Source organism: Silurus aristotelis (genome assembly GCF_946808225.1).
Source record: "Silurus aristotelis genome assembly, chromosome: 13".
NCBI classification, from domain to species: Eukaryota; Metazoa; Chordata; class Actinopteri; order Siluriformes; family Siluridae; genus Silurus; species Silurus aristotelis.
This window is the reverse complement of record NC_139586.1, coordinates 14300874-14328365: the sequence shown is the minus strand read 5'-3', so window position 1 is coordinate 14328365 and position 27492 is coordinate 14300874. Positions and strand designations below refer to the sequence as shown.

General features: G+C 38.9%; 2 protein-coding genes across 6 annotated transcripts; one reads left to right on the top strand and one right to left on the bottom strand.

Moving 5' to 3' along the window:
• The first annotated feature begins 471 nt into the window (after positions 1–471).
• On the top strand, positions 472–9791 carry eif4g2a (eukaryotic translation initiation factor 4, gamma 2a). Of its 5 annotated transcripts, none has more exons than XM_083557849.1 (22): positions 472–804; positions 1748–1858; positions 1973–2041; positions 3325–3450; positions 3601–3703; positions 3782–3913; positions 4009–4075; positions 4155–4306; positions 4393–4503; positions 4584–4760; positions 4846–4978; positions 6050–6204; positions 6290–6388; positions 6491–6619; positions 6717–6812; positions 7018–7230; positions 7345–7603; positions 7699–7903; positions 8003–8211; positions 8342–8463; positions 8736–8823; positions 9295–9791. In XM_083557849.1, exons 8-21 carry the CDS (start codon positions 4223–4225, stop codon positions 8799–8801), a joined length of 2058 nt encoding a protein of 685 aa, XP_083413975.1. In that variant the 5' UTR covers positions 472–804; positions 1748–1858; positions 1973–2041; positions 3325–3450; positions 3601–3703; positions 3782–3913; positions 4009–4075; positions 4155–4222; the 3' UTR covers positions 8802–8823; positions 9295–9791. The 5 variants fall into 5 exon arrangements, with proteins under 5 accessions (XP_083413975.1, XP_083413973.1, XP_083413974.1 ...); XM_083557847.1 differs by having other exon boundaries at positions 4584–4766; XM_083557848.1 differs by having other exon boundaries at positions 8736–9791.
• A 4503-nt stretch (positions 9792–14294) lies between these two features.
• Positions 14295–26477, bottom strand: ctr9 (CTR9 homolog, Paf1/RNA polymerase II complex component). The gene is made up of 23 exons (XM_083558727.1): positions 26283–26477; positions 23257–23355; positions 22925–23164; positions 22711–22828; positions 21718–21807; positions 21195–21451; positions 20980–21087; positions 20635–20871; positions 20461–20550; positions 20239–20367; positions 19471–19654; positions 19279–19367; positions 18377–18562; positions 18187–18274; positions 17799–17947; positions 17571–17687; positions 16952–17097; positions 16513–16584; positions 16117–16402; positions 15493–15647; positions 15212–15308; positions 15001–15113; positions 14295–14915 (listed from the first exon to the last, which is right to left on the bottom strand). The coding sequence occupies exons 1-23, from the start codon at positions 26325–26327 to the stop codon at positions 14552–14554; spliced, it is 3459 nt and encodes a 1152-aa protein (XP_083414853.1). The 5' UTR covers positions 26328–26477; the 3' UTR covers positions 14295–14551.
• Between the last annotated feature and the right edge of the window lie 1015 nt (positions 26478–27492).

Sequence of the window (27492 nt, the reverse complement as noted above, 5' to 3'; positions counted from 1 at the left end):
ATAATAATAATAATGCTTTTTGTAACATCTTCAAAGCTAATATGCAGACTATTTGTTTTGTTTTTCATGGAGACTTTTGACCCTTTGACATTGGGAACTTAATTAGAGAGACTTTATAAGTCCTTGGGCTCCTGTGCCTGTGCCTCGTTTTACAGCACTGACCAGGAGAAAGAGCTTACTGAAGATAACTGAATGATCTTTGGTGCCATCTGGTGATCTTGATATAAGATTGCATTGAATTCAGTGTGCTGGAAAGATTTCCAAATTTTTTGGTTTGCTAAACCTACAAAGAAAAGCTGCAATATAAAAAAATTAATATTAATAAAAATTTAAACTGAGAAACATTCTCATCTAATAAATCTGAGCCCCCGTGTGTGTAAATTGAGGATCTGGTCTACGCTGTTTAAAAAAATCACAATCACTGAAATCCTCGTTATAATTGTATTAGGAAGCCCCGCCCCCCGTGCCTCTGAAAACAAGCTTGATGATGACGCATGCGCCAGCACTTTCGGTTGGTCTGACGAATAAAATTGCGCCTGATGCTGACGTCAGGCCTCAGACGGTACACGGTGTCCTCCTTACCGGTGAAGTTAGCATTAGCATTTAAATTACCTTTAAACTTTAGCATTAGCGGTAGCTTAGCTTAACTCAGGGGCGCATTGTGGTTTCCGCCGTGATAACTAGCTAACGTTTAAAAAAAAAGGGAAAAAACTAACAATAACAACCCCTTCCATTTTCCCTTCTGTCTTTTTTTCTCCCCTTTGAAAATAAAACCACGACGAAGCTGAAGGTCTTTTAGAAAAGGTAAGCGGTTTATTTTGTTTTAAAATGTCGTTAGCTCGTTGGGCGCACGCGCGCTGCGTTGGGAAATGGCCTGTTCTCTGTCTCTTCGCCCGAACAAAAAGGGTCGGATATATATATTATTTATTGGACACATTTTCGCTTATCATTCTCGCAGTATCATTTTTATTCGAGGTAATCAGACGAATCCGTGACTTGTCCTCGAATACAGATATACATTTTATTCCTTTATGATCGCTAAATAAGAAAATGGCGGCTAGCTTTAGCCCCCTGCTTTGCTGTATGCTAGCTCACTCTCGCTTAACAGTTTATCGGAAAAAGATGTTTATCTGATTATAATCAGATTTAAAAAAAAAAAAAAAAAAACCTATTCTGTCGACAATTAAAAAAATAAAAAATAAAAAGTCCGTCAGAAATGCAACATCCTGTTAGCATGTTTTTGTGTAAGAAGGGCAGTTGGCTAATCAGAGGCCGGCCATTTTCATTCCTTTTGTTTGTGTTTGGTGATATTTTGTAAAGATTTGAGTTTTTCGTAATATCCAGTACGTCATATGAGCAGTTTCTCCTCAGTGTCTTTGGCGTCAAGAATATGTTTCTTACCTTATTAGTTCCTTCCAAATGTGATCTGGGACAGGGCAGAAGTCTTTGTCCTAACCTGGGAGGCCTTGTAATAAATCTAGATCAGATCAAACGCACTATAACTCGCCTTCTGATCACATAAGGACAACGATTATTAGTCATTGTGAACTAAATGTACACAATTTCTTCTTTTTATAAAGTCATATTTATGATTTAATAAGTGTTTTTTTGGGGGGAGGGGGTGGTCTGAAAATCATTCAGTATAATAACACTAGAATTCTTAAACTCGTTATATAGCTTGCATGCTTGTGAGGAAAAAGGGGGGGAACTTCAATCAGTAAAATTGTCGTTTTTATTTCTCTTCCAGATCGTGTTTCTCCACCCCACCCTTTTCAACATTATTCTTTTTGAGTGTCCATCGTTGTCAAGCCGCCAAAGTGGAGAGTGTGGTTGCAGAGGGGGGTGCTTCTCGTTACAGGTAACATTTTTATTTCTGTACAATTTGTCCAACAAGCTTCGGAAGTGAAAATGATTTGTGTATCGTAATACGAATCTGCCATTTTTTCATATTCGTGATGTTGATGTTTTGCAGTGCTTCTTCGGGAGGGGGAGGAGGAGGTCGTAGTACACCTCAGCACCATCCCACAACTGTCGGTAACAGGTATTTATCACTTCATAATGAGATCCACATAACAAGGAATAAAACTCTGTGTGTGTGTGTGGAGTGGGGGTAGAAGCGGTAATTGGAGGCGGAGGGAAAACTCATTTTTACGATTACGCCTGTACACTACGTATCCATAAACCTTAAAATGTTTACTTTTTCTTCTTTGTTAATTTTAATTTGTCACAATCTTCACTTTCTGGCTTCGCCATCTAGCAGCTGCGTCTCGAGCTCATACATACATTTTTTGTTCGTGTAACAAAGCAAAAAAATCGGCCGAGTGACCGCTCGTACCTCGGAAAACTCGTACATTAATGCACTCGTAGGTCAAAATACCACTGTAGTGGTGAAAGGAAGGAGGAAGACAGTGAACAATGACTTACTTGGTAGGCTACTGTTTAGATACAAGCCGTTGTAGCGCGTTGAGTCTGGGTGAAGGGAGAGCTCGCTAACTCCAGTTGCAACAGAATTCATAGAAGCACAGACAGGTTTCCGAAACTCGTGCTTTTTTATTTTTCTTGGCAACAGCGTTATGGGTTAGTCAACGAAACTTAGAAATGAGCATCAGAAAATAAAAAGGACATAATCCTTAGTCTCACACAGGCAGTAATAGCGGAAAAATTTAGTGGCATGCTTTTCCCAAAATACCGCTATGCTCCTAATAGAAGCGCAACATATTGCATTTAGTGTCTTTAATTAAAGCCTGTGTAAAGTTTATTAGTTTCAGTGTAGACACCTGCGGCTTATAGGCAGGTGCAGTTGATTTATGTTAAAAATAACAAACTCCGTCAAATTCAGTGAGTGCGGCTTATATAAGGGGTGCGCTTTATAGTCCGGAAATTACGGTACATACATATATACACACGCACACACTTCTACCATAGTTTTACATGTAAAATTGTAATTCTTAAAATAAAGCGGTGTGATTTCTTGAACCTTTTGTGGTTAGTTAATTCAGGCTGTACCATCAAACAATACGTTTTTAGCTCCTGCTTTTGCATGAGTTATTGCAGACATAAAGATAACAGCTATTGATTTTAATTAGACAGAATTAAATGCCACTCGTGTTACTAAAAGTTTCTGTTTTAAAACTAGAACTGTTTTAAAGCACTAATTAGTTTTATAAGTAAATTTTAGAAACCTATGATTTGAGTTTGAGCTACTGTTATAGAGAAGGAATCAACAGCACCTGACTTAAACAAGTTTTTAATGGTACTGCATTGTAGACGTAGCAACCAAAAGCATAGGTTTTAATATAATGTATTGTTTCTTTGCTTTGCCAGCGAGTTCCTGGGGAAAACCCCAGGGCTTAACGTTCAGAGATGGGTTCCTTCACGAAGCACTAGACGAGATGTCAGCTCCTCAAATGACAAAGAACACCAAGATGCAATCTTCAGAAAAGTGAGAGGGTAAGTCCATTGTCTAAATTGTGTGTGTGTATATAAAAATATATATCTATATATATATATATATCTATATATATATATATATATATATATATATGTATATATGTATGTGTATATGTATGTTAGCTCAACTTAACTTATTTTCTTTGTCAGCATACTTAATAAACTGACCCCTGAGAAGTTTGACAAGCTATGCCTTGAGCTTCTGAATGTGGGTGTGGATTCAAAGCTCCTCCTCAAAGGAATCATCTTGCTGGTGAGTCTCTGTTTATCATGAATAAGGTTAAAAAAACAAAAAACAAAACTTATTTCTAATTTTTTCTTTTTTGTCCAGATTGTAGACAAAGCCCTTGAAGAGCCCAAGTATAGTTCACTATATGCTCAGCTATGTCTGCGTCTGGCAGAGGATGCTCCAAACTTTGATAACCAATTATCTGAGATCCAGTCATCACAAAAGCAGAGCACTGTAAGTACTTAACCCCTATCCTCTCATCTGTGGAGATTTCTAAGTGTTTGTAATTGTGAGTTGCTGTATTTAATGCATGTTCTCTCTTGTTCCAGACATTCAGGAGACTTTTGATCACAAAGCTTCAAGATGAATTTGAAAACCGCAGCAGAAACGTTGAAAGTAAGGCACTTGTTTTTGTTTTGTTTTTTTAACTAAGAGTTAAATATTGTAGATAGATAATTTTTCTTTTTTTCCCCAGTTTATGACAAAAGCGATGGCCCTCTTACCTCAGAAGAGGAGGAGCAGCGTGCCATTGCTAAGATCAAGATGCTGGGCAACATCAAATTCATCGGGGAGCTTGGCAAGCTTGACCTCATTCATGAGTCGATCTTGCATAGGTGCATCAAGACTGTAAGTTTACAGATGAATTGTTTAGCAGATTGTGAATAGTTTGTATTGGTCATAAACGTAAAACATTTTGCCTGCCACATTTTCAGCTCCTGGAAAAGAAGAAGAGAGTACAACTTCAAGATATGGGGGAGGATTTGGAGTGCCTTTGTCAGATAATGAGGACTGTGGGGCCTAGACTTGATCATGACAAAGCCAAGGTAAAAAAGAGAAGTTGTATAAACCATTTGGTGCTCTTCTGTTTTGGATTGGCTTTATAATGTTTTTCCTCTTTCCGCAGTCTTTAATGAATCAGTACTTTAGCCGCATGCGATCCATTATGAACAACAAGGACTTGCCTTCAAGAATTCGTTTCCTGCTGCAGGACACGTCAGAGTTGCGAGAGAACAACTGGGTGCCCCGAAAAGCTTTTGTTGATAACGGACCTAAGACCATCAATCAGATTCGTCAGGATGCAGTAAAGGTTCACCCACCTATACACATATTTGATTGGTTTGTTTGTGTTTATAAGAACCAGTGCTCATTTTCTGTATTTGTTTCAGGATTTGGGTGTATTTATTCCAGCAATGACTCCCGGAATGAGAACTGACTTCTTTCAAGATAGCCTTTTCTTGCAAGCACGACTGACTAGGGAGATTCTTGGTGGATTGGCTGATATGTTTGGACAAATGCCAGGTACACCCTAAGCCTGTGTTCTTTCCAGTGTTTATATGGTTTTCTGGATCTCTCAGGCTAATTTTGAGTGCTGGGTTTTGTACAGCTCTCTGTTTACCATGGCAATGTGAAGGTCAGCTCATGGTGCAAGAGGATTTTTTGAATTTTATTATACTTTATTATTTACTTATATATAAAAAATTTTGCCGGCTTTTTTAAATAGTGACTTGTTTGTACAATTTTTAAATAAAATTTAAGACGGCACAATCAATTGTACTTTTTCCTAGGTCTTCTTGTTGGCTTATATGAGAGAGAGAAAGCATGTCTCAGAATATGTTCTAATGTTTTGTTTCCATTGATCCTGGATAATTTTTATGACTTGGCTTCTTATGTTGCAAGTCTACAAGACCAATGTATATTTTGCTAATTGGAAGTCTTTTCCAGAATTTAACATTTTTGGAATCAGTTTGTTGAAACCGTTTCCCCATGTCAATAACACAAGTGCTTTGTAATGAAATTAATGTGATGTTGACTTGTAGGGGAAAATATAAAACGTGGTTTTATTACCACCATACTATAAAGCTTGGTGTGGTTGTGCTTTACTCTTCTCAAATCTTAGCAATTACACCTCTGCTGTATTTGGTTATTTTTTATTATTCTAGAGTAGTTAGTAGTTACTGGTTTTTGCTTAGGTTACAGTAGCTGAATCAGGTGTTTCCTCTTTTCCTTTCTTAAATCTTAATCACTTTTTTAATTAGTTTTATTTTTATTAAATGTTATTAGGACTAGAATGTGGTATGTTCAACATACAATTCCCTGTGAATAAGATGTAAGTTTTAATATAAATGCAGTTTAAGGGCAAACTGCTGTTTATATAAAACTAGTAACTAATTCTGACTGTCTGTAAGGTGTGTATAAAGGTGTGTCTCTTCTTGGCTTTTAATCTGTAGTAATTCTGCAACATTAAATGCCAACATGCAAGCTCTCTGGCTGGTGCTAAGCTAGTACACACAGCTAAACAGTATGCATTTGAACCAATGTCACATTATTTACCATGCCATATCTTTTTGGTTTCGTTCTGTCTGAACGCAGGCTGTGGAATTGGAACTGGACCTGGGGTGATTCAAGACCGGTATTCCCCCACCATGGGGCGCCATCGCACAAACCCACTCTTCAACGGTCATGGTGGCCACTTGGCTCCTGCTCCTCAGTCTCAGTTTGACAAGCCTTTCATGAAATCCAATCAGGTATACTACAATCTGATTTGTCTCTTTTATAAGCTTTTTTTTTTTTTTTTTTTTCGTTGTTTGAGTTGTCACTTTGTTTCCAAAGGGGCAAAATATGCTTTTCCAGAACCAGGCTCAGCAGCAGGCTCAGTCCAAGGACACGCAATCACGTTTTAGCAAGAAAGGACTGCTCAATGCTGATGAGGTACGAGATATCTGCAAGAAATGGTATAATTGAATGCAGAGGGTGCTAGTTACTTGAAGGTAAATATTTCCTCTTTTTTTTTGGTCTTTGGTGCCAATACAGATTAGCCTGAGACCAGCTCAGTCATTTCTCCTAAGCAAATCCCAAGTGCCAAAGCTCCAGCCACAGATTCCCAACATGATTCCTCCAAGTGCTCAGCCCCCACGGACATCCACTCCTCCACTAGGACAGGTGCTGGTCTACTCCTAATCACCAGAAATCTTCACTACTAAATAGGGTTCTTTATGAATTTTTCCCCTCTTTAAATTTTTTTTTTCATCCTCCACAGCTTGGCCTAAAGACAAATCCCCCTCCCATTCAGGAGAAACCTCAGAAGGCAAACAAGAAACCACCGCCTGCCAAAGAGGAACTTCTCAAGATGACTGTATGTGTAATTTTGAAGCATTAATAATCTAACTAACATTTAACAACTTTTGTAGTTGTTGCATAATCGCTGGTAAAACAAACACTTAAAAATTTAGTCATTCGAAAATGTTTGCATGGTAACTGTACTACAATTTAATTTACATTTTATGTATTTATCTATTTTGGATTTCGTCTCAGACCTCACACTATTTGTTGTCTTTCAGGAGACTATTATCAAAGAGTATCTGAGCAACAAGAAAATCAGCGATGCTGTGAACGGTGTGAGAGAGATGAGGGCACCTAAACACTTCCTGCCAGAGATGTTAAGTAAGATGATTATATGCTCGTTGGACAGTTCAGATGATAAAGAGCACGTTAGCAGTCTGTTCCACACACTGCGTACTGAAGGCCTTATTACTGGGGAGAACTTCATGCAGGTGTGATTATTTATTATTTTTTTATTACACTTTATATATATATATAATCTGCTCATTCCTTCCACCTCATGTTGAAGCCCTCAACTTGATTTGCTGTTTTCTGTTTTACCACAGGCATTCCTTAATGTTTTGGACCAGTGTCCTAAGCTTGAGGGTGACATTCCCCTGGTGAAGTCCTATCTGGCTCAGGTTGCTGCACGTGCTATCGTTGCTGACCTCATGAGTATCGCAGACTTGGCTCATCCACTGGAGAACGGTGTACACTTTCCTCTCTTCTTGCTTTGTCTGCAGCAAACAGCCAAGCTGAAGGATAAAGAGTGGCTCACTGACTTATTCCAGCAGAGCAAGGTCAACATGCAGAAGATGCTGCCAGGTATGTATGCTTGTGTAAATTCTCCGGTGGTGTGTGTTTACATGAGCCTGTAGTGTTTTACCTGTTATGTTATTGATGTGATCCTTTATCTACAGAAATAGACCAAAACAAAGACCGTATGTTGGAGATTTTGGAAGGAAAGGGCCTGAGCTTCCTGTTCCCACTCATGAAACTGGAGAAGGAGCTGCTAAAGCAGATCAAAGCAGACCCAGCACCACAGACCATCTACAAATGGATCAAGGACAACATCTCACCCAAACTTCACACTGATAGGGGTTTTGTCAACATTCTGATGACCAGGTAATTGCTTTTATTTGCAATAATGCTATTTAAATTGGATTAGTTTTTTTTTTTTTAGGGCCGATGTTTTTAACCTATTCCTAACCTTTTCCCTTTCAGCTTTTTGCAATATATTTTCCACGAGATGTATTCTGATGAAGCTGATGAGCAGCTGTCCTCGCCTTCAAAAGAACAACTTGATCAAGAGAAGCAGCTGCTGTTTTCTTTCAAACCAGTAATGCAGAAGTTCCTGCTTGATCACGTAGAGCTGCAGGTCAGCGCACTTTACGCGCTGCAAGTGCACTGCAATGCCAAGAGTTTCCCCAAAGGTCTGTAATTCAATGCAGAAATGTTTTATAATTGAGGATATTTGCAAACCACCACCACCCTCGAATTTTTTTTTGCCTTATTTTAAATGATTGAAAACAATAAGTTGTATTTTTCTTTTTCTCCTTGCAGGAATGTTGCTGCGCTACTTTGTCAACTTTTATGATATGGAAATAATCGAAGAAGAAGCCTTCCTTGCATGGAAAGAAGATATTACCCAAGAGTTTCCTGGCAAAGGCAAAGCGCTGTTCCAGGTATTGCCATTTTGGTGCATGTTAGAGCTCGATTGCGCATTTATAAACAGGCTTAACTGTGTGGTGTCCTGAGAGAACTTTCAGTATGATCAAATTGGTTAAGTAGCAGTTTAAAAACTGGTTTAAATTAAGAAAATTTAATTTCTAGATGCCATTCCAATGTTAATTAAAGAAACTTACTCTGAATCTAACAAGAACTTTGCTGAAAAATTTTGGCATTTTTTGGAGGTTTTTCTTCTTCTTGAAGTAGTGATGTATAATCCCTTGTTTAGGTGAACCAGTGGCTGACCTGGTTGGAGACTGCTGAGGAGGAGGAGTCTGAAGAAGAGGCAGATTGAGAAGTCAACCAAAGCCTTAATGGTCTAAATAACATCTTGCTTTTTCTTTTCTCACCTGTCTTACACCCACGGTCATCAGTCATGGTTTTCTTTTTTTGTTGTTGTTTATATATATGTTATTAACATGTTTGCTTTAATTCCCGCATTCCACACCAGTTTAGTCCCTGCACCTTTATTATTTAAAGCATTTAATGGTTTACTATGTTTGAATTGAACACCTAAGGAACGGTATTAGCGACGTCACCCTGCTCGTTTTTGCTTATAAAGACCGTGTATTTGCGAAAGCCTTTTCTCCTGCTGCTGTAACACAACATGAGCAGAAATGCACTTTGTGCTCAGTGTCATGAGCTGTTGCAATACGATCCCTCGATTGTTACAAAGATCCTACGACTGTAATCAGCGCGACCGTAAAGTTTTAATAGTTGACAGTTTTTTCTACCTCTTTAGTGATGGGTTTAGTGCGCCAGGATGAATCAAGTCTCCTTTTAAACAGGTGGAATTTTGCAAACCTGCACGGTGCTCAAGTCCAAGTTGGAGAAAAGACCCCACAGTTTACTCTCTCGTGCTGATCTGAATGTGACAAAGGAAAGCCATGTGGGAGATGAGTTCAACAGCCTTCTCTCTCTCTCTATTTTTTTTTTTGTTTGTTTTAAATCAACCCATGTTTGTCCCCTCAAATACTTGTCAAACTTTAATACTTGAAAGTGTTTTTCTTTCTGTCTTTTGCTTCTTCTACTTTACAGCATCTTCAGGGATTTACCAAACATGGCCTGTTTCAGATGCACCAAACATTGATCGTTTTTTTAGATTTAAAATGAAACTTTTAATTGGTTAAATAAAGATAACATGAAATTGAAACTTGAGAACCACTTCTGAATGCTTATTAAAACCTAAGTCTGTTTTCCATAATATCTTCACTAGATATTTATTGAACTCTATCATGACAAAAGAAAATGACTGATGCTTTATCTTTAGGTAGAACAATAAAAATGGATGCACAATGTGGTATACATCTGTACAACGAATGACTTGCTATTGAAAGTGTTACTGTAAGATGTAAGAGCTCTGATTGTTCTGTGTACCACTCACTTAACTTTCAATAAAGTTACACACCAGGATCACAGCCATGCCTGTGCATTTCTGTATTAAAAAAAAAAAACAGCTACTCTTATTCTCTTCTTAAATCTGATTGGTCAGAAGGCTTTATTTATTTTCAGCTGCAAGCCATTTTCAGCTGTGTTTATTACTGTTCTTGTCCTCATCCTAAAATATAATTTCATTTTTACTTCATTTCTAGGATGTTTACCATTTTTCATAATGAGTCTGCAGTGTTAGTATTTGGTGGCTTCAGTTACTGGAAAGTGTCTCGGAAAAGTTTATACTTAAATAAGCAGATTGTCACTGCATCTTATTTTATTAATGGAGAGAGTTGCAATGAACTTTTGTGGCCATTCAATATCAGTTGTATGTATGAAAGTAACTCCTTGGTTACGGTTTAGGACAATAGAGGGGAAGGTCATGAGTTCAAATCCCAGCACAAGTTAAGGCCCTTAGCCTGCAACTGCTCAATTGTAAGTCACTCTGGATAAAGGAGTCTGCCAAATGCCATTACAGTTTTTCTCAACTGCTTTCAGTCATTTCTCACAACAGAACTGCATTTCTCAAAACTACTCATCCCACCGTCAGAACCTGTTGTCAGTTCTTCACATCATATCAGCAATGTCTTGTTTTCATCAATTTGCAATTGCTTTTGGACAACATGCAAATGGTTCTGTACATCTGTCAGCTGCTTTTGACAATTCTTGTTGCTTTTGTCCTGCTGTGCAAAATAGCTTGTCCTGGTTCTCAGCTGAAATGTCACAACCACCAAACCAATTAGTCTTTTTCTCAGGTTGGAAGTCTGTTCTATCAAAATGAGTGAACATGTTCTCAGAATTGTATGTCTGTACAGATTTCCACAAATTGTGAGTACATGTTTGCTAAGAAATATGTCCAGAATTGAGAAATTGCTCTCAGGTAAGTCTTCACATCATCTCCTTACATTCCTAGACAATCTTTATAGAAATGTCATTCCTGAAGATGAGAGGGACCTCAATTGAGATGATCTACCAAAGTATGTAGTAATTTGTGACAGTCGGTTTCCATCACTCTGACAACATCAGGCAGTGGTTTGTCCACCACCGCAGGACGCTGATTGAATTCTTTCCACCCTACTCCCCATTCCTGAACCCAATTGAAGAGTTTTTCTCGGCTTGGATGTGGATGGTTTATGATCATCAGCCACATACTCGGATGACACTGCTGGCTGCCATGGATGCAGCATGTGAGGACATCTCAGCAGATACATGCAGAGGCTGGATTAGGGACTCAAGAAGATTCTTTCCACTGTGCATAGCAAGGGAAAATATATGTTGTGATGTGGATGAGAATCTGTGGCCCAACACACAAGACCGACATGACGCATAGGAAAACTGCCATGTAATTTCACCTTTACCTTCTGTTGTACATGTATAGTTTTTCCCACTTTGTCTTTTTCAGGTTTTCATTTGTCGGTAAATAGCCTATGTGTAGTTTCCTTTGTTTTCTGTATGTAAGTACCACTATTGACAGTACAGTAAAAATGTGAGTACAGTCTGATCTTTTGTTTCGATTCTTCCATATACTGTTACTTGCGTCGATGTTGATTGGTTAGATGAGGTTAGATGGAATCAATCAGAAAATCAACACCTGGTTAATTCACAATGGTTTGCAAGAGTAACTTCTTTTATTACCGGAGGAACACTTTAAAATATGACACACACCAGTACGTTAATTTTGTGGTTTCTAGTCATCAAAACCTGACTTGAGTATAATTTAAATAACTAAAACTGAGTATGATGTTCTACTGACAACATGACTAATAATTTTGCCTGTCACGTTCACATTGTTGAAAAAATGACATGGGATTCTGCTGCCTCTGACACAATGATTGATGAAAAAACACGCTTTTGCACGATAGACAAAGCATTTTGAGCAGGTGACGCGTATTTTCCGGTTATCCACTATGTTGTGCAGTTTGTACGTGTTGTTTTGAGAAATGCACTTGGAGATCTGCAAACTTCAATTCTGATCTGAGAAATGACTGAAAGCAGTTGAGAAAAACTGTAATAAGGAGAATGGTATCATTAAGTTAGATCCCATTTCAACTAATCTACGGAAGGATTATTAACTCCTCACTATCTTTAGGTCACGTCCCAAAATCCCTCAAGGTAGCAGTTATTAAGCTCCTCATTAAAAAACCTAATCTGGATCCAAACACACTATCGAATTACAGACCCATTTTAAATCTCTAATTTATGTCTAAGGTTTTAGAAAAGATTGTCTCTGCCCAGTTATGTTCCCACTTACAAGAGAACAATATCTTTGAGGAGTTTCAGTCAGGTTTTAGGCCCCATCATAGTACAGAAACTGCTCTAGTTAAAATCACTAATGACCTGTTTTTAGCTTCAGAACAAGGCTACATCTCTCTATTAGTCTTACTAGATCTTAGTGCTGCATTCTACACTATAGATCATGATCTTCTCCTAGATCACTTACAAAATTACATCAGCATTCAGGGACAGGCATTAAGCTGGTTTAAATCCTACCCGTCTAATTGTAACCATTTCATAGATTTAATTTGAGAGCCATCCAGGATAATGCTAGTAAATTATGGCGTGCCAAAAGGTTCAGTTCTAGGACCCCTGCTTTTCACAATATGCTTCTCTTAGGAAACAGTATTAGAAGATATGGAATTAGCTTCCACTGTTATACTGCTGATACCCAGCTTTACATCTCATCAAAACCAGACGATACAGCTTAATTAGCTCGGATAACTGAGTGTGTTAAAGAATTAAAAGACTGGATGACCCATAACTTTCTATTATTTAATTCTGATAAGATGGAGATTTTGCTCATCAGCCCAAAAACCAGTACACAGAAGCTCCAGCATTTCAACCTGCATTTAGGCAGATGTTCTGTAACTACTAGTTCAACAGTAAAAGACCTGGGAGTTATTTTAGACACAAACTTGTCTTTTAATAATCATATCAACCATGTTACAAAAACAGCCTTCTTCCACCTTAGAAATATTTCTAAGCTAAGAAACATGTCTATATCTGATGCAGAGAAGCTCGTCCATGCGTTTATGACCTCCAGACTGGACTATTGTAATGCATTACTAGGTGGTTGTCCTGCATCATTAATAAACAAGCTACAGTTAGTCCAGAATGCAGCAGCCAGAGTTCTCACAAGGTCAAGAAAATATGACCATATAACCCCAATCTTATCGTTTCTACACTGGCTTCCTGTTAAGTTTCGAATCGACTTCAAACCACTGCTACTTACTTACAAAACACTAAATGGTTTAGCTCCTAATTATCTATCCAGTCTTCTAACACAATCCGTCACAAAACTTCAGACGTCTAGTAGTTCCTAGAATAGCAAAGTCCACTGAAGGCGGTAGATCATTCTCACATTTAGCTCCTAAACTTTGGAACAGTCTTCCTGATAGTGTTCCGGGCTCAGACACACTCCCCCAGTTTAAGTGCAGATTAAAAACATGTATTTTTAGCAAAGCCTACACATAACATACGTCTCACATTATAGCCTTGTGCTCCAGTACATCTGATCACATGCACATTATCAACTTGTGCTGTTAATATCATGAACAGCAGCTACGCTAATTTCTCTCCACTGCTTCTCTTTCTCTACCCATCCTGAGGCATCCTGAGGTTGCTCCAGCTCCAGTCACGGCCCTCCTCATGAAGATTGTGGACCTTTAAAGAAGTAGAGGCCGAACTCGCAAACATCCCGAACCATCTAGAGACGTACCAGTGCCAATTGGATCCCGCTACATGTGTGGTTTTGACATTGGACCTCCTTGAGTGTTTAAAGGCTCTGGCATGTAGAAGCTGGTGTTGGATCTGTGATGATCGCAAATGTTGAGCTATTTTCTGAGTTGCTCAGTAGCTCCTAGTTTTATAAACACAATTGACTGAATAAGACTGTAGAAAGAACATTACTTATAATCTTACATTCCAGTGCTCATGTTAGTTCTCACTCTCCAGTGGTCTGTATTGTTTAAAGACTATAATCCCACTCTTGATGTCACCCAGATGAGGATGGGTTCCCCTTTTGAGTCTGGTTCCTCTCAAGGTTCTTCTTCATAACATTAATGTAGTTTTTCCTTGCCACAGTCGCCATGGCCGGTCATCAGGGATAAATGCACACCATTTACCTTAACTGTTAATTTCTGTAAAGCTGCTTTGAGACAATGTCTGTTGTGAAAAGCGCTATAGAAATAAACTTGACTTAATTGCCGTAGTATAAATGGAATTAAACACTTCTGTTAAAAAAAATTTATTATGTAAAGTTGAAATAAATTTGAGATGAATGAATCCTGACTCAAAAGTGTTTTTCATTTCAGTACAAATGTAAACATCAAATATGAAAAACTGTAGGCTCTGTTGAATATTTAGGTTCCATCTTAGTTTATTTTGAAATAACACAAATTCACCATTTTATTTTATGAAAACTCAAATTACATGATGCATTTTTCATCCAGAAAAAAAAATTCAGCTGTTTTTTTGGGGGAAAAGTGTCACTAAAGTATCATTTACTCAACCAGCAGTTAAAAGGTGTCTGAAGAAGAGACGCAACACTGACATCTAGGACAGAATAGAAGCAGGAAAAAGAAAAATCCATGAAACACATTTATAATGTGTTTAAACTCAGTCACTGTCATCATCAGATCCTCGGTTTGAGGCCTCGTTGTTGGATCCCTCAGGCTCGGATTCGTTCGCTGAGCGCTGAGGTGATCCCTCGTTTTCAGAGCCCTGATCTGAGGCTGGTGCTGGAGAACCGGGTCGGGATTCGTCGTCAGAACCCTCCGAACGGCTCCTCTTGCTTTCGTTGTCCGACTGCTCAGAATCAGACTGCGGCTGCGGCCTCCTCCTCTTCTTCACCGGCTGTTCGCTGCCAGACTCGTCCTCTTCTGAGTTGCCTGAACGACGACGCTCTTCGTCCGATTCGCTGTCGGAGGCGATGCGTTTCTGGTGGCCCCCGTCCTCGGATCCCGAGCCGCTGTCTCGATTCCTGAGACGAACAAAACAAGTGGGATTGTTAAGCAAAGGAGCTTCACTGATTAATTACCTGATTACACAAACACTAAGACTCTCACCGGTCCTCGGCTATTTTCAGTCCACCCTCATCTGAAGAGGAATCCGAGGAGGAAATGATGGCCTTGGATTTGATCTTGCCTTTAAGTGATGGTGGCAGACGCTCAGGTTTCGTCTAGCGAGAGAAAACCACGATCAGTACAGACATTAGCATGTTAGGAAAAATAGCAGATAACCACAAGGGTGTTGTTTTTCCACAAGGGGGATCTGTACCTTCTCAATCCTCTTGCGTTCTCGAGGTCTGCGCTGTTTTCTGGGTCTTGAGTTGCCTTCATCATCCTCACTTCCTTCCTCTCCACCTTTAATTGATCTGGAGAAACATGCATACGCGGTTTAGAGCTCTGTTCTCTTTCAGGCTTTTAAAACATAACATTCAATTTGCTGTTTATTGGCAGATAAATAGGATGAAATTAATAATCACCTCATACTTTTTTTTTCATTTATTAATCAAAGTTCAGTCACGTTCACTTATTTAAAAAAAAAAACGTTATCACCTCCTCCTTTTCTTGCGTGGCCTCTTCTCTCCCCCTTCCTCTTCTTCCTCTTGCTCACTCCCGCTTCGAGGTGCCCTCTTCTTCTTCTTCCTGACAGGCAGCTCTTCGTCGGAGTCATCATTGACAAAGTCGTCGTATTGTGATCCCTTCTTACGCTGATAAATAAGAAGAGGAATATATGAACAATATTTTTTGCTTCACCCTGATCCTCAGCTCTGCTCTTTATCCCTTAACAGGATCTCACATGCCATTTGAAGTTTAGAAAAAAGGCAGAATAGTTCGAATAGTTCTAATTAATTCCACGTGCTCGCGCTTTCTGAGCCGTAATAGCTGCATTTGGAAGTCTTTAAATACGAACAACTGTTTAAAGCTGCTATAATAAGTGATACAAGGAACAACTTATTTTGCAGACACTCCACCAGATTAAATACAGTCCGATACATTTTTTCTAATGTCTAGATAAATTCACTAAAGGACCATAGGGGCTGCATCCAAATTTTGCAGCTTATCGGAACTTTGTTTTAGAGCGTAACCCACGTGAGTTCCGGGGGACCACTGTATAACTGTAAATCGGTAAACTACTATGTCATTAATTAATAAATGAACACTTCGATTGGGACTGACCCGTCCGCTTCCTCCTCCTTTCTTTTTCTCTTTTGACGACTCCTTCATCTCATCGGTGAAGGAAAGAAGGTTCTTGGTCTTCTCCACATACTGCGCTCGCTGCTCCAGGAGTTTCTTCTGTTCCTCGGCCTCCTTAACCTTTTTCTCCTCCTGTTTGCGAATCAGTTGCTGCCTCAGCACCTCTCGCTCCTGGTCCTGCTTGGCTCGCAGCTCCTTCTCCTCCTCGTCCTGCTTACGGGCACGGGCCACGTGGTACTGTGCCTGACTCAGCAAATCAGAGCACTGCCTACAATGGCGACACATGTTCTACATCAGATCGGCCCCGGTCTGAGTCTCAAAGCTTCTATCAAACAGGGTTACATCATCACACAACCTGGAAGAACCATGTGAGCCCACCTTGCTTCACTTGCAGCCAGAGCGAGGTCGAATCTCATCTTGTCTCCAGCTTTACTAAGATAGCTGAAGTACCTGCAGAAGGACAGAGCAAGTTTAGGATCACAGAGAAGTCAAAATTTGATTTGGGAATTTATTAAACACCTGCTTATGCCTGGGAGCTGAAATACAATTTTAATAACAATACATGCACAAGTGTTATCACAAATCACCACACCGCCATTTCCTATAAGGAAAAAGGTGCAAGTCAGAGTAGAGCAGGGAGAACAGGGTCAGCTCTGGGTTTTATTATTATTATTTATTTATATTGCTGGAGGTCCACACACACACACACACACACACACACACACACACAGACACACACACACACAGACACACACAGACACACACACACACACACATTTTTAAGCAGTTATCTCAGGATCGGGCAGAGTGAGTATACCTGTGAGCAAGCTCCAGCTCCTTCACTGCACTCAGCACAGCCTTTAAGTTGCTCTTCTCGTCCTTTAGCACCAGAGTGGCGAGCCGCTGCAGCACTAAGGCCACATTAAACATCAACACTGTGTCGCTGGGAGCCACGTGACGAGCCTAAATATATATACGTTTATTAGCACCATATATGGATTTCTGTTCACTCTGCCATTTGCAGATCACTGAACATTTGTGTTTAAAGCTCTGGCAATCTAGATCCAGTTGTTTGATTTTACAACAAAGATAAAAAACAAAAACAAAAACATTAAAATATAAATCTTTTCACTTTTATGTGCATTTAAGTAGAAAAGATTTAAAAAAAGTATAACAATATTAAACGTTACTATTATTATTACTATTTCCAGTAGTAGTAATAATAATAATAATTTATTTATGTTGTGTTATTGAATGCTATTGTATTTAAATCAACGGTGAATTTGAATAAATTCCTTTATTATGGTGAGCTCAATAAAAAACCGATAAGTAATTAAGTTATTAAATTATTTTTAAATAATTGATATTATTTATTTATTGCTGTTTTGCACATCTGAACCGCTTTTAAAAAACACAAATATTAGTAACTGACTGACCCTCAGCAGCATCTGTTTGCATTCCTGTAGCTTTCCACACTTGAAAAGTGCCCGAGCCAAATAAAGCAGCACCTCAGTGTTCTGGTACTTGTAGAATTTCTTCAGGCAGTTCTCATACTAGTACACAAACGAGAACAACAATAGTAAACAAATCACAGATTCATATTAACAACAAGATAACGTCATATTTGTTGTCTCTGTCTGTCTGTCTCTGTCTGTCTGTCTCACCATCTGCACAGCACTGATGTACTGCTTCTGCTCCACGTAAATGTGCGCCAGGTTCAGCCAAACATCGCTGATATCTGCTGTGGCTTCCCGGACCTGCGCAAACACGTCACGTGCTTCACGGAAGTAACCCTTGTGGGCCAAAACAGCTCCTGCATAAGACACAACACAGCAGGGAATCAGGTTAAAAAAAATCATCAGATTCTTCTCCTGGGCAAGAAATAACAAAAAACATTGGAAAATATCATGCTGTGTGTTTTATGTGAGCTACAAGCTAACTGTTAAATATCTGTAAACACTGTGGGAACTCTTAAATGCAGACATTCAATTTATAATATGTTGGAATTAATATGTTGAATAAACTGAACAGAAGGAATTGGGAAATACATACCGATACCATTGGCAGCATACAGATTTTTAGAATCATTCCTCAGAACTTGTTTATAAATAGCCAAAGCTCTGTCCTGGTGCCTCTTTTCCTACAACAAGAAAAGAAAAAAAATGAGAAACTAAAAGAGACAAAATGCCTCATTGTGCATGTTCTTTGCATATAATTGTAAACACTGAACCACATCTCGCACCTTCTCACGATCCCTTGTTGGCTGGTGTAGTGTCTGCAGCCATACGTTACCCAGAGCCAGCATGGAATACGTGTCGTTCTGAGTAGACGGCTGCTTCAGGATGCGCTCAAACTTCTTCTGGCCGGGACCCCATTCCTGCTTCGCCAAGTGGAGATTTCCGATCAGGGACCAAGCATCTGGGTGATCCTGTAACGACATACACACGTTATTAAACAAGGACAGGAGGAGGAGCAACTGTGCTGCCAAAAGGTTGAGCAGACTCTCATCACATGACCGTGATGAGATTCACAGACTACCAATCAGGGAAAATCTAACTGTCAAACTAATTATCATTAAAAACAGTATCTGAATAAAATATGTACTCTTCTTCTTTCGGCTGCTCCTGTTAGAGTTCGCCACAGCGGATCATCCGTCTCTACACCCCCCTCTTTTCCTCCTTCCTAGCGGCTCCATCCTCAGCATTCTCCTACCAATATACCTCATGTCCCTCCTCTGCACATGTCCAAACCATCTCAATCGCGCCTCCCTCATCTTGTCTCCAAAACGTCCTACATGCACTGTCCCTCCAATAAACTTGTTTCTAATCCTGTCCATTGTCGTCACTCCCAACGAAAATCTCAACATCTTCAGCTTTGCTACCTCCAGCTCCACCTCCTGTCTTTTACTCAATGCCACTGTCTCTAATCCATACAACATCACAGGTCCCACCACAGTCCTATAAACTTTCCCTTTCACTCTTGAAAATAATCTTCTATCACAAATCACTCCTGTCACAATCTTGTTAAAACTCCACTGCTATCTCATTTAAACATTTCCATGCTTCTACCAGTTAAAATATGTACTCTTCTCAATAAAAAAAAAAAAATCCATCAGTGAATTACTGATTTAAATATCAAGACTACCTGGTTGATCTGAAGTGCTTCTTTAAACCAGTCTGAGGCTTCGTAGAAGTTGCCTTTGTCTCGGGCCATTGCGCCGAGACGCAAGTAACCTATTAAAATGATTAATTAGGAATTAGGACAATTATGTTAAGCTCTTTACACTTTACAAGAACTACATAATCAGGGAAAAAAACGTGTATTTCTATTTCTTACAGTCAACGTAGTTTGGATGTTCTCTCAGGATGTTCTTGTAGAGCTTCTCAGCCTCGTGAAATTCGCACATGGCCTCATAGAGCCGCGCCAGGTTGTAGGAGGTGGTAACGGAAATGGCGTTGTAGTAATGCTCATCATGCTCTCCCTCCGCTTTGGCTCTCTCCAGAGAGGCCAGGAAGTATTTCTTTTATTTTATTAAAGAAAAAGAAAAGAAAAAGAGAGGTGTTATGGGTAAAATGTATATCTCTGATATCAAAAACTACCAAAGTCCTTGGGCAGGATACATGCATGTATGTGTTTACAAGACCTTGAATCAGACTAAAAACTGTATTAACATGTTTCCTAAACCTTTTGAAATGTTCACAGCAAAATCAAAGAGGTTTGATCCAATTGATCAAAAACAATCCAATCATCCAGTCCACACAAACAAACCCTTATACAGTCCTGCTGAATACAATTCATCCCATCTCACTCTATTCTTATTCCATGAAATCCTGCCCAGTACAATTATATGCAATCTCAATACCCTCCTGTCCAATACCACACCAATACATTCTTATCGCTTCATCCCCCCAGCTTCAGTAAGTGTTTGACTACACCTGGGTTGGAAAAATTGAATTTTTTAGCAAACTGGATCAGACAGAATTTCAGTTTGGTTTATTGTTGTCTAATATCTAGAAAACTAGACATAAAACTTTCAATTATTAACAGATTATTAGACAGCATTTAAAGCAGCAATCCTACATACAAAATATCAGCCATTTCTACCTTTGCTTCTCCAAGGTTCCCCAGTCTGAAGTGCAGAGCCCCCAGATTGTTAAGGATCTCAGGGGGAACATCAGCTTGAACTTTCTCCTGGAGAATACGTGTAGCTGTGCCGTATGCGGAAAGAGCCCCCTGTAAAAGGGGGAAAAAATGTGTTTAGAGTGGTTTTTACCAAGAAATAAATAAATAAGTAGAAATGCTCCTATAAAATCATATCCATCATACCTGGATGTCTGTCTGCTCTAAAATCTGAGCAAGTTCAATCCAGGCTTCCACATCATCAGGATACTGCTCAGTAACTTTCTTTAGATGCCCCTAAAATGCAACAAAACAAAAGATCAACATCTAATAGCTTGTTTATTGTGACCTAACCTATCGTTCATAGAAACTGAAGATTACTTTAGCGATGTCTCTTTTCTCCTGGTCGTCCGACGTTGCGTAAAGCGAACCGAGAATTTTCATGGTTTCGTAGTTGTTCGGGTATGCCTTTAAGACCTTCTCAAAGCACTGGGCTGCGTTTTCTTTGTCGCGTCGGTACACATACATCTGTCCCAGGCCGAAAAATGGCAGTACAAAGGTGGACGAGGCAAACTGCGTAGCTTGGTAGTAATACTGAAAAGCTTGGTCATAGTCCTCCTATATGTAAAAAAAAGAAATTTTAATACAAAAAATAAAAAATAAATAAAGTCTTTCAACATTTAAACATGTTTGAACTACATTTCAAATCCAGAACCTGGTTCTAACCTGAACGTGGAAGGAACGAGCCAGCTGATAGCAGCTTTCAGCCTGCATGGCTTCTACCTCTGTGTTGTGGAACGCATGAAGGGCCAAATGCTGGACTTTACTGTAATCCTTATTTAAAAAAAGAAAGAAAGAAAGAAAGAAAGACATTTAATGCATAAGCTCTAATTATGTGAAACAAAAACATGCACACATTATTCTCTTAATAATTATGTTACCTTTTTAAAAAAAAAGTGGTTGGCCAGGTGGTTGAGCACCATTGGATTGCTTGGGTCAATAGTGTAGGCTCTGGAGAGCAGCTGCACGCCGTTTTTGATGGAGTCAGCCTCTTTGTTGTTGAGCTCGAGGACAGCGAGACCGACCAGGGCTCCCACGCACTTCGGGTTGAGCTCCAGGGCGCGGCTGAAGGCTAGGCGAGCTTTTTCCAACTTGTTCAGCTTCACAAAGCAGTGACCCATCCCAAGCCTCACTTCAGCTACACACAAAAAAGCATTAATTTGTCAGTGTGGTATGATGCAAAAAAAGTGCAGTTCGTTACTGATAAATAGAGAAAAGAGGAATATAATAACTCTTGAAGATTTCTATCATGGAGAAAACACTGACTTTATTTTACTGGAAAAACATCATATCTATCTAGACCATGTTTACTAATATACATGTCCCTTGTTTAATAAATTTAATCTGCTCATTATTAGGTTATTTATTAATATTTGTTCGGGATAATTGAAAGAAAATTCTCACCTGGACACCCGGGGTTTGTGCGTAGAGCTTTCTTATAGTAAGCCAAAGCTCCTCTGTAATCCTTTTTATTGAAGGAAATACAAGCCTTACCTGTGAGAGTGACAATATAATAAGAAGAAATGGAAACAATATCACTTAGCACTTAATAGTTATTATTGCTGCATGTAGGTTTTTTAATATACTACAAATCAGTGGGATCTAAAAAGTGATGTTTCTGAAGCACAGCCAGGAGGCATATGAGTTTTTTCCACAAATAATAACTATCTTCCAATCCACCAGTCAGCTCACCAAATCATTCTCACCATCACAAAACTTCTGCTAACCATGGTGACAGCAAATGCTGCATTCATCAAGTGGGAACTTTCAACTTAGTGGTAAGTAGTAAAGGCATCTATCTTGCAATTCCAACTCAGAAAGGTGAAAGTCATGAAATTTCTGCTTCTCATTTAAAATTCACTTAAAGTAAAAAATAAGAACAAGAATTAATAGCATGCTATTTTCACTTAAAAAGTACCAAACAAAGTTTCTATAGACAGTGACAGAAGACCTGATATGAGTATTAAAATTTTATTCCAGTCCAGTGAAGCTAAAAATCAAATGAAGCCAATCAACTGTGTCTTTTCAAACTCCTGCTCATTCTGCATCACGGTGCCATATAACATGACAATAAGCCATCTTCTACATACATGATCTCTCAGACACCCATGAGACTGTGACTGACAAGAAGGAGAGCGCAAAGCCTACATCCGCAGATAAATCTGTGATCTAAACTGGCAACAGATGGCTGTGGCATCATCAGTATTAGAAGTAACACACATCTCCTGACAATAAAATCAACTCCAATAAACAAACAAACTACACAAATGAGAAATGTTTAGATTGAATAGGGTAAAGTTCAGATATGGCGCATTTAATTGATATTCCATTAATAAAAAGAACTTGCTGAACGCCTGCTCTAGACCATGTGAGTGATGTCCTGCACGAGTTGCGCACCCAACAGCGCAGGAATGTTGTTTGTGGACTGGTTCAAGACGAAGTGAAACTGAGCATCAGCCTGATCCATCTTGTCCCCTTCCAGCAGACAAAAACAGGCTCGTCCCAACAAATGGTTCTGTTCCATAAATAAAAAAACAAGAAATACTGTCTGTATCCTCTGCAAGACAAACCATGTCAACAGTCCAAGTCTAATTCTCTAATTCTCACTCACCTGATCGTACATGATGATCTTATCCGCCATCGTGTACAGGAGCGTTGACTGGTTGATAAGGTCCTTTTTCGCATCCTTGTTCTTTTCTTTGCGAGCCTGCTGGACATAATAAGCCGCCAGAGTGTCCAGACACGTCATCTGGTCCTTCTCGTGGTCTCTGTAGTCTAGGTTTCCGTCGATCCTCGCCGCCTCCAGCAGCTTCACAAAGTCCTCGGTCTTCCCCTGTTTGTAGTACTCCAACTACACACAGAGTCGGGAGAGTTAAACATGAGACGGCACGTGACATATCTTCTCTGAGCTTACTCACACAAAAAAGAAAAGATGTATATTACAGCGAGTGCGATCCATATGTGTAGCTGTGTGTGCTCCTGCTTCAGGATACTGATCACTTCATCTCCTTCAGGAAGCTGATCAAAGTCCAGCTCAATCACCTAAAGGACAAAAACGGTGAAGGTGAATTGACCGCATAGTTTCAGATACACAGAAGAAGCACAATTTATTGCAAGGCACTGATAACAGTGGATTTATTTCTATTAACTATTGTCATGGCTAATTAATATCAAAAGTACCAAAATCAATGACAAAAGTTAAGATGATAAGCAACCCCCCCCCAAAAAAAAAAAAAAAAAAAAAAAAAACCCTAAGTTCACAATCCACTTTTTTTCCAAAGAAAAAAAATACTTTATTTTGCAAAAACAAAGTCTGGCAGTTCCATGGTAGCAACCTTTATATACCCTCTTCTACAACCTGGGCTACACCAACTGTTTTTATTTTTGACTTTTACCTCATCCACCAAAATTATATTTGAATAACTAGGATCTTTCCAACCCATCCATCTCTATATTTTGAAAAAGGAACATGAGACCTATTTCTCATCCAGTTCGTAACCTGTCCATGACCCTCTAACCCACAAACCACCTCAAGCCTGACGAGCATCAATGTTTCAGAAGTTAAAATACAAAGTATGTTCTTCTCACTGATGCTTCAAATATGCTAACAAACAATCACTTGCTCTGAATTTACTGATTCACCCAATTACCATAAAAATATATGATAATGCAAAGGGGTAAAAACTACCATACTATATGACTGGGTAAAAGCATCTTCGCTTTCTCTAATGTTGGACAAAGAACCGTTTAACTTTAAAATAAATTACGATTTATGATTTAATTGAAATCTGCCTCTTTCACACCAACTACCTGCATGTCTTTCCTCACCACATCCATGAACCTCCTTCTTGGTCTTCCTCTTTTCCTCCTTCCTGGTGGCTCCATCCTCAGCATTCTCCTACTGATATACCTCATGTCCCTCCTCTGCACATGTCCAAACCATCTCAATCTCGCCTCCCTCTATTTATCCCCAAAACGTCCTACATGTGCTGTCCCTCTAATAAACTCATTTCTAATCCTGTCCATCGTCGTCACTCCCAAAGAAAACTTCAACACCTTCAGTTCTGCTACCTCCAGCTCCACCTCCTGTCTTTTACTCAATGCCACTGTCACTAGACTATACATCACAGGTCTCACCACAGTCCTATAAACTTTTCCTTTCACTCTCGCAGATACTCTTCCATCACAAATCACTCCTGCCACTCTTCTCCACCGACTCCACCCTGCCTGCACTCTTCTTCACTTCTCGAACACACTTTCCATTATTTTGCACTGTTGACCCCAGGTACCTGAAATCCTCCACCTTCTCCACCTCTTCTCCCTGCTACCGCACCCCTCCACTGCCCTCCCTCTCATTCACACACTGTACTCAGATGTACTCCGTCTTACTCCTACTGACTTTCATTCCCCTTCTCTCCAGCGCATACCTCCACCTCTCCAGGCTCTTCTTCACCTGCACCCTACTCTCAAATCAAATAACAAGATCATCCACAAACATCATAGTCCATGGAGACTCCTGTCTGACCTCATCCATCAACCTGTCCATCACCACTACAAACAGGAAAGGGCTCAGAGACGATCCTTGATGCAGTCCAACATCCACCTTGAAACAGTCTGTCTTTCCTACTGCACACTACATTGCTGTTACATTGTCCTCATACATGTCCTGCACCACCCTCACATACTTCTCTGACACACCTGACCTCCTCATTCAATACCACAACTCCTCTCTCAGCACCCTGTCGTCTAAATTCACAAATACACAACTGACCTTCTCTATACTTCTCCATCAACATTCTCAAAGCAAATAATGCGTCTGTGGTGCTCCTCCTCGGCATAAAACCATACTGTTGCTCACAGATGATCACCTCTTCTCTCTGCCTGACTTCCACCAATCAAATATTAGACTCATTATTCAAATGTTTATGATAAAGCTACGATAAAGCTGTTTATACTATAGATTTGTTTTCGAGTTTTGGGTTAAATCCATTCAACTCTATACTAGACTAGACTAACAGAAGAATGTTTGGACTTAATAATAAATATACTAACTTTAATACTTTTGTGGGATTAACACTACTCTAATATTTTTTTTTAAATGCAAAGATTTTGTTTTGAGAAATGCTGATTAAAAACAACATCCAGTAGTGATTATTAGGAAACCTATCTGAAATTAAACCATTTTATTGGCTAAATTGAAAATAAATATTTAGCAAAAAAAATAAAAAACAAAAACAAAACAACAACTGCAGTAACACATTTTTAATGACACTTAATCAATATAACGTTTATCTGTACTACATGCTTTAACTTAACATGATAACAAAATTTCAGTTTTTAACAATTATGTTTAAAAATGAAAAATTAAGTTTAATTTATTCGAAAATAAGGTATGTTTTTGTCTTTTATTTTTACTTATGCTCATTGTTAAAAGCACTACACAAATAAAAACGAATTGAATTAAACTTATTATTAATATATACTTAATTATTATGAAACAAAACCGAAAACAAGTTGTGAAAAAAAACAAAATCCCATTTGTATTTTATATTATTTTGATTTCGATTTTTTTTTTAATAAAAAATAATTGCAAAAAGATCCATGATTTTATTATTAGGTAAAATAAATAAACCCATTAAAGACTTGAATGATTTTAGCCCCTTCATAAGTGAACACTACATGAGGAATACAACTGAATATTGTAATAAAGTCATATTTATAAAATGACAAACTTTCTTAAACTGCATAAGTAAATAATCTGTCATTACTATGACCTGTTATAAAAGCGTAATAAGTTGGATTATTGTACACATCTATAGTGACAGGACACTGGACAGGTTTAGTGTATGCCTCTCTGTGCGCTAACGATAGCAGTTAGCAATGGCTAATCGACTATTCACCAAAGTGTCCTTTTGCTAGAAATAAAGTTGCAGAAATGTTAAATATAACGTGCATTAACATTTACACACCTCGTCAGTGTCCCGCAGGGGGATTTCAATCGATCCCCGAGACATGGCGGCGCTTTCAATCTTCAGTTTTCCGTCAGTTTAGCAGTTTGGCTAACTCGCTAATTTTCTCGTCGCTACCGACTGAACATGGGTGTTCATGTGAACAACAAAGTCTTTCACTTCCGGTAACACGACTTCCGGGCGCTAAAATGCATCAAAGTAAAGGTCCTGAGCGAAGACGAATGCACGCGCGCACGCGCACACATACACAAATATTTTGCCTTTCATTTCACATACACTCCCCGTCCACTTTATTAGGAACATCTATACACATTCTCATCCAGTTTAATGATCCAATCATGTGACAAGAGCGCAGTGCAAATCATGCAGATTCAGGCCCAGCGCTTCTGTTAATGTTCACATCAGACCCTGAATGAAGAGAAAGTGTGATCTCTGTGGCTTTAACGGTGCCATTGTACCTGATGAATCTTTCATAAACAGTGTGAGTGACAGTAATGTGTGATAAGACAAGGCAGTGGAATTAGTACGAGCTGCCAGGAAAGATACAGAAAATTCAAATAATCACTTTTTTAGAACCATGGCGAGCAGACAACCATCTCATCACACACAACACATCAGTAATTGTGGTGGATGAGATACAACAGGTGAAGACCACATCAGGATTCAGTCCTGTTAGTTGGACACTTTTGGCTGTAATGGGCACAGACCCACCCAAACTATTAATGAGTCTGTGCTAATGATATTCTGTGCCTCACATTTGAGTTTTTTTATATCCTCATTTTCACATAGAAACATAAGTTTTCAAACATAAGTTTTTAACAGATAGATAGATAGATAGATAGATAGATAGATAGATAGATAGATAGATAGATAGATAGATAGATAGATAGATAGATAGATAGATAGATAGAACTTCAACTACAACCCACTGACATGTCACTCACACAATGTTAATTAAATCAAAAATAATAAATGCTTGTTCTGTTTGAAGTGAATATTAACTGAAGCTCTTGACCTGTATCTGCATGATTTGTTGATTAGTTAACTGTACAAATGTGAAGGTGAGTGTATTATTTACAGTATATGCTCCATATGATTACTCTAATATTCTTTCGAATACTCTGTGTTGTTACTTTCAATTGAAAAAATTCTACAAAGTACTGTCAGCATTATAATGATTCAATCATCCATCCAATCATTCTTCCTCAAT

Excerpts from the sequence above, each read along its gene's own strand:
- ctr9 (XM_083558727.1), bottom strand. The coding sequence starts at position 26,327 with ATGTCTCGGGGATCGATTGAAATCCCCCTGCGGGACACTGACGAG. Across the intron at positions 23,356-26,282 it reads CCCTGCGGGACACTGACGAG|GTGATTGAGCTGGACTTTGA; the intron begins GTGTGTAAATGT and ends TTTGTCCTTTAG. Across the intron at positions 17,098-17,570 it reads GCAAACAGATGCTGCTGAGG|GCTCGTCACGTGGCTCCCAG; the intron begins GTCAGTCAGTTA and ends ATATATATTTAG.
- eif4g2a (XM_083557847.1), top strand. The coding sequence starts at position 4,223 with ATGCTGGGCAACATCAAATTCATCGGGGAGCTTGGCAAGCTTGACCTC. Across the intron at positions 6,389-6,490 it reads GACTGCTCAATGCTGATGAG|ATTAGCCTGAGACCAGCTCA; the intron begins GTACGAGATATC and ends GTGCCAATACAG. Across the intron at positions 7,231-7,344 it reads CTGGGGAGAACTTCATGCAG|GCATTCCTTAATGTTTTGGA; the intron begins GTGTGATTATTT and ends GTTTTACCACAG.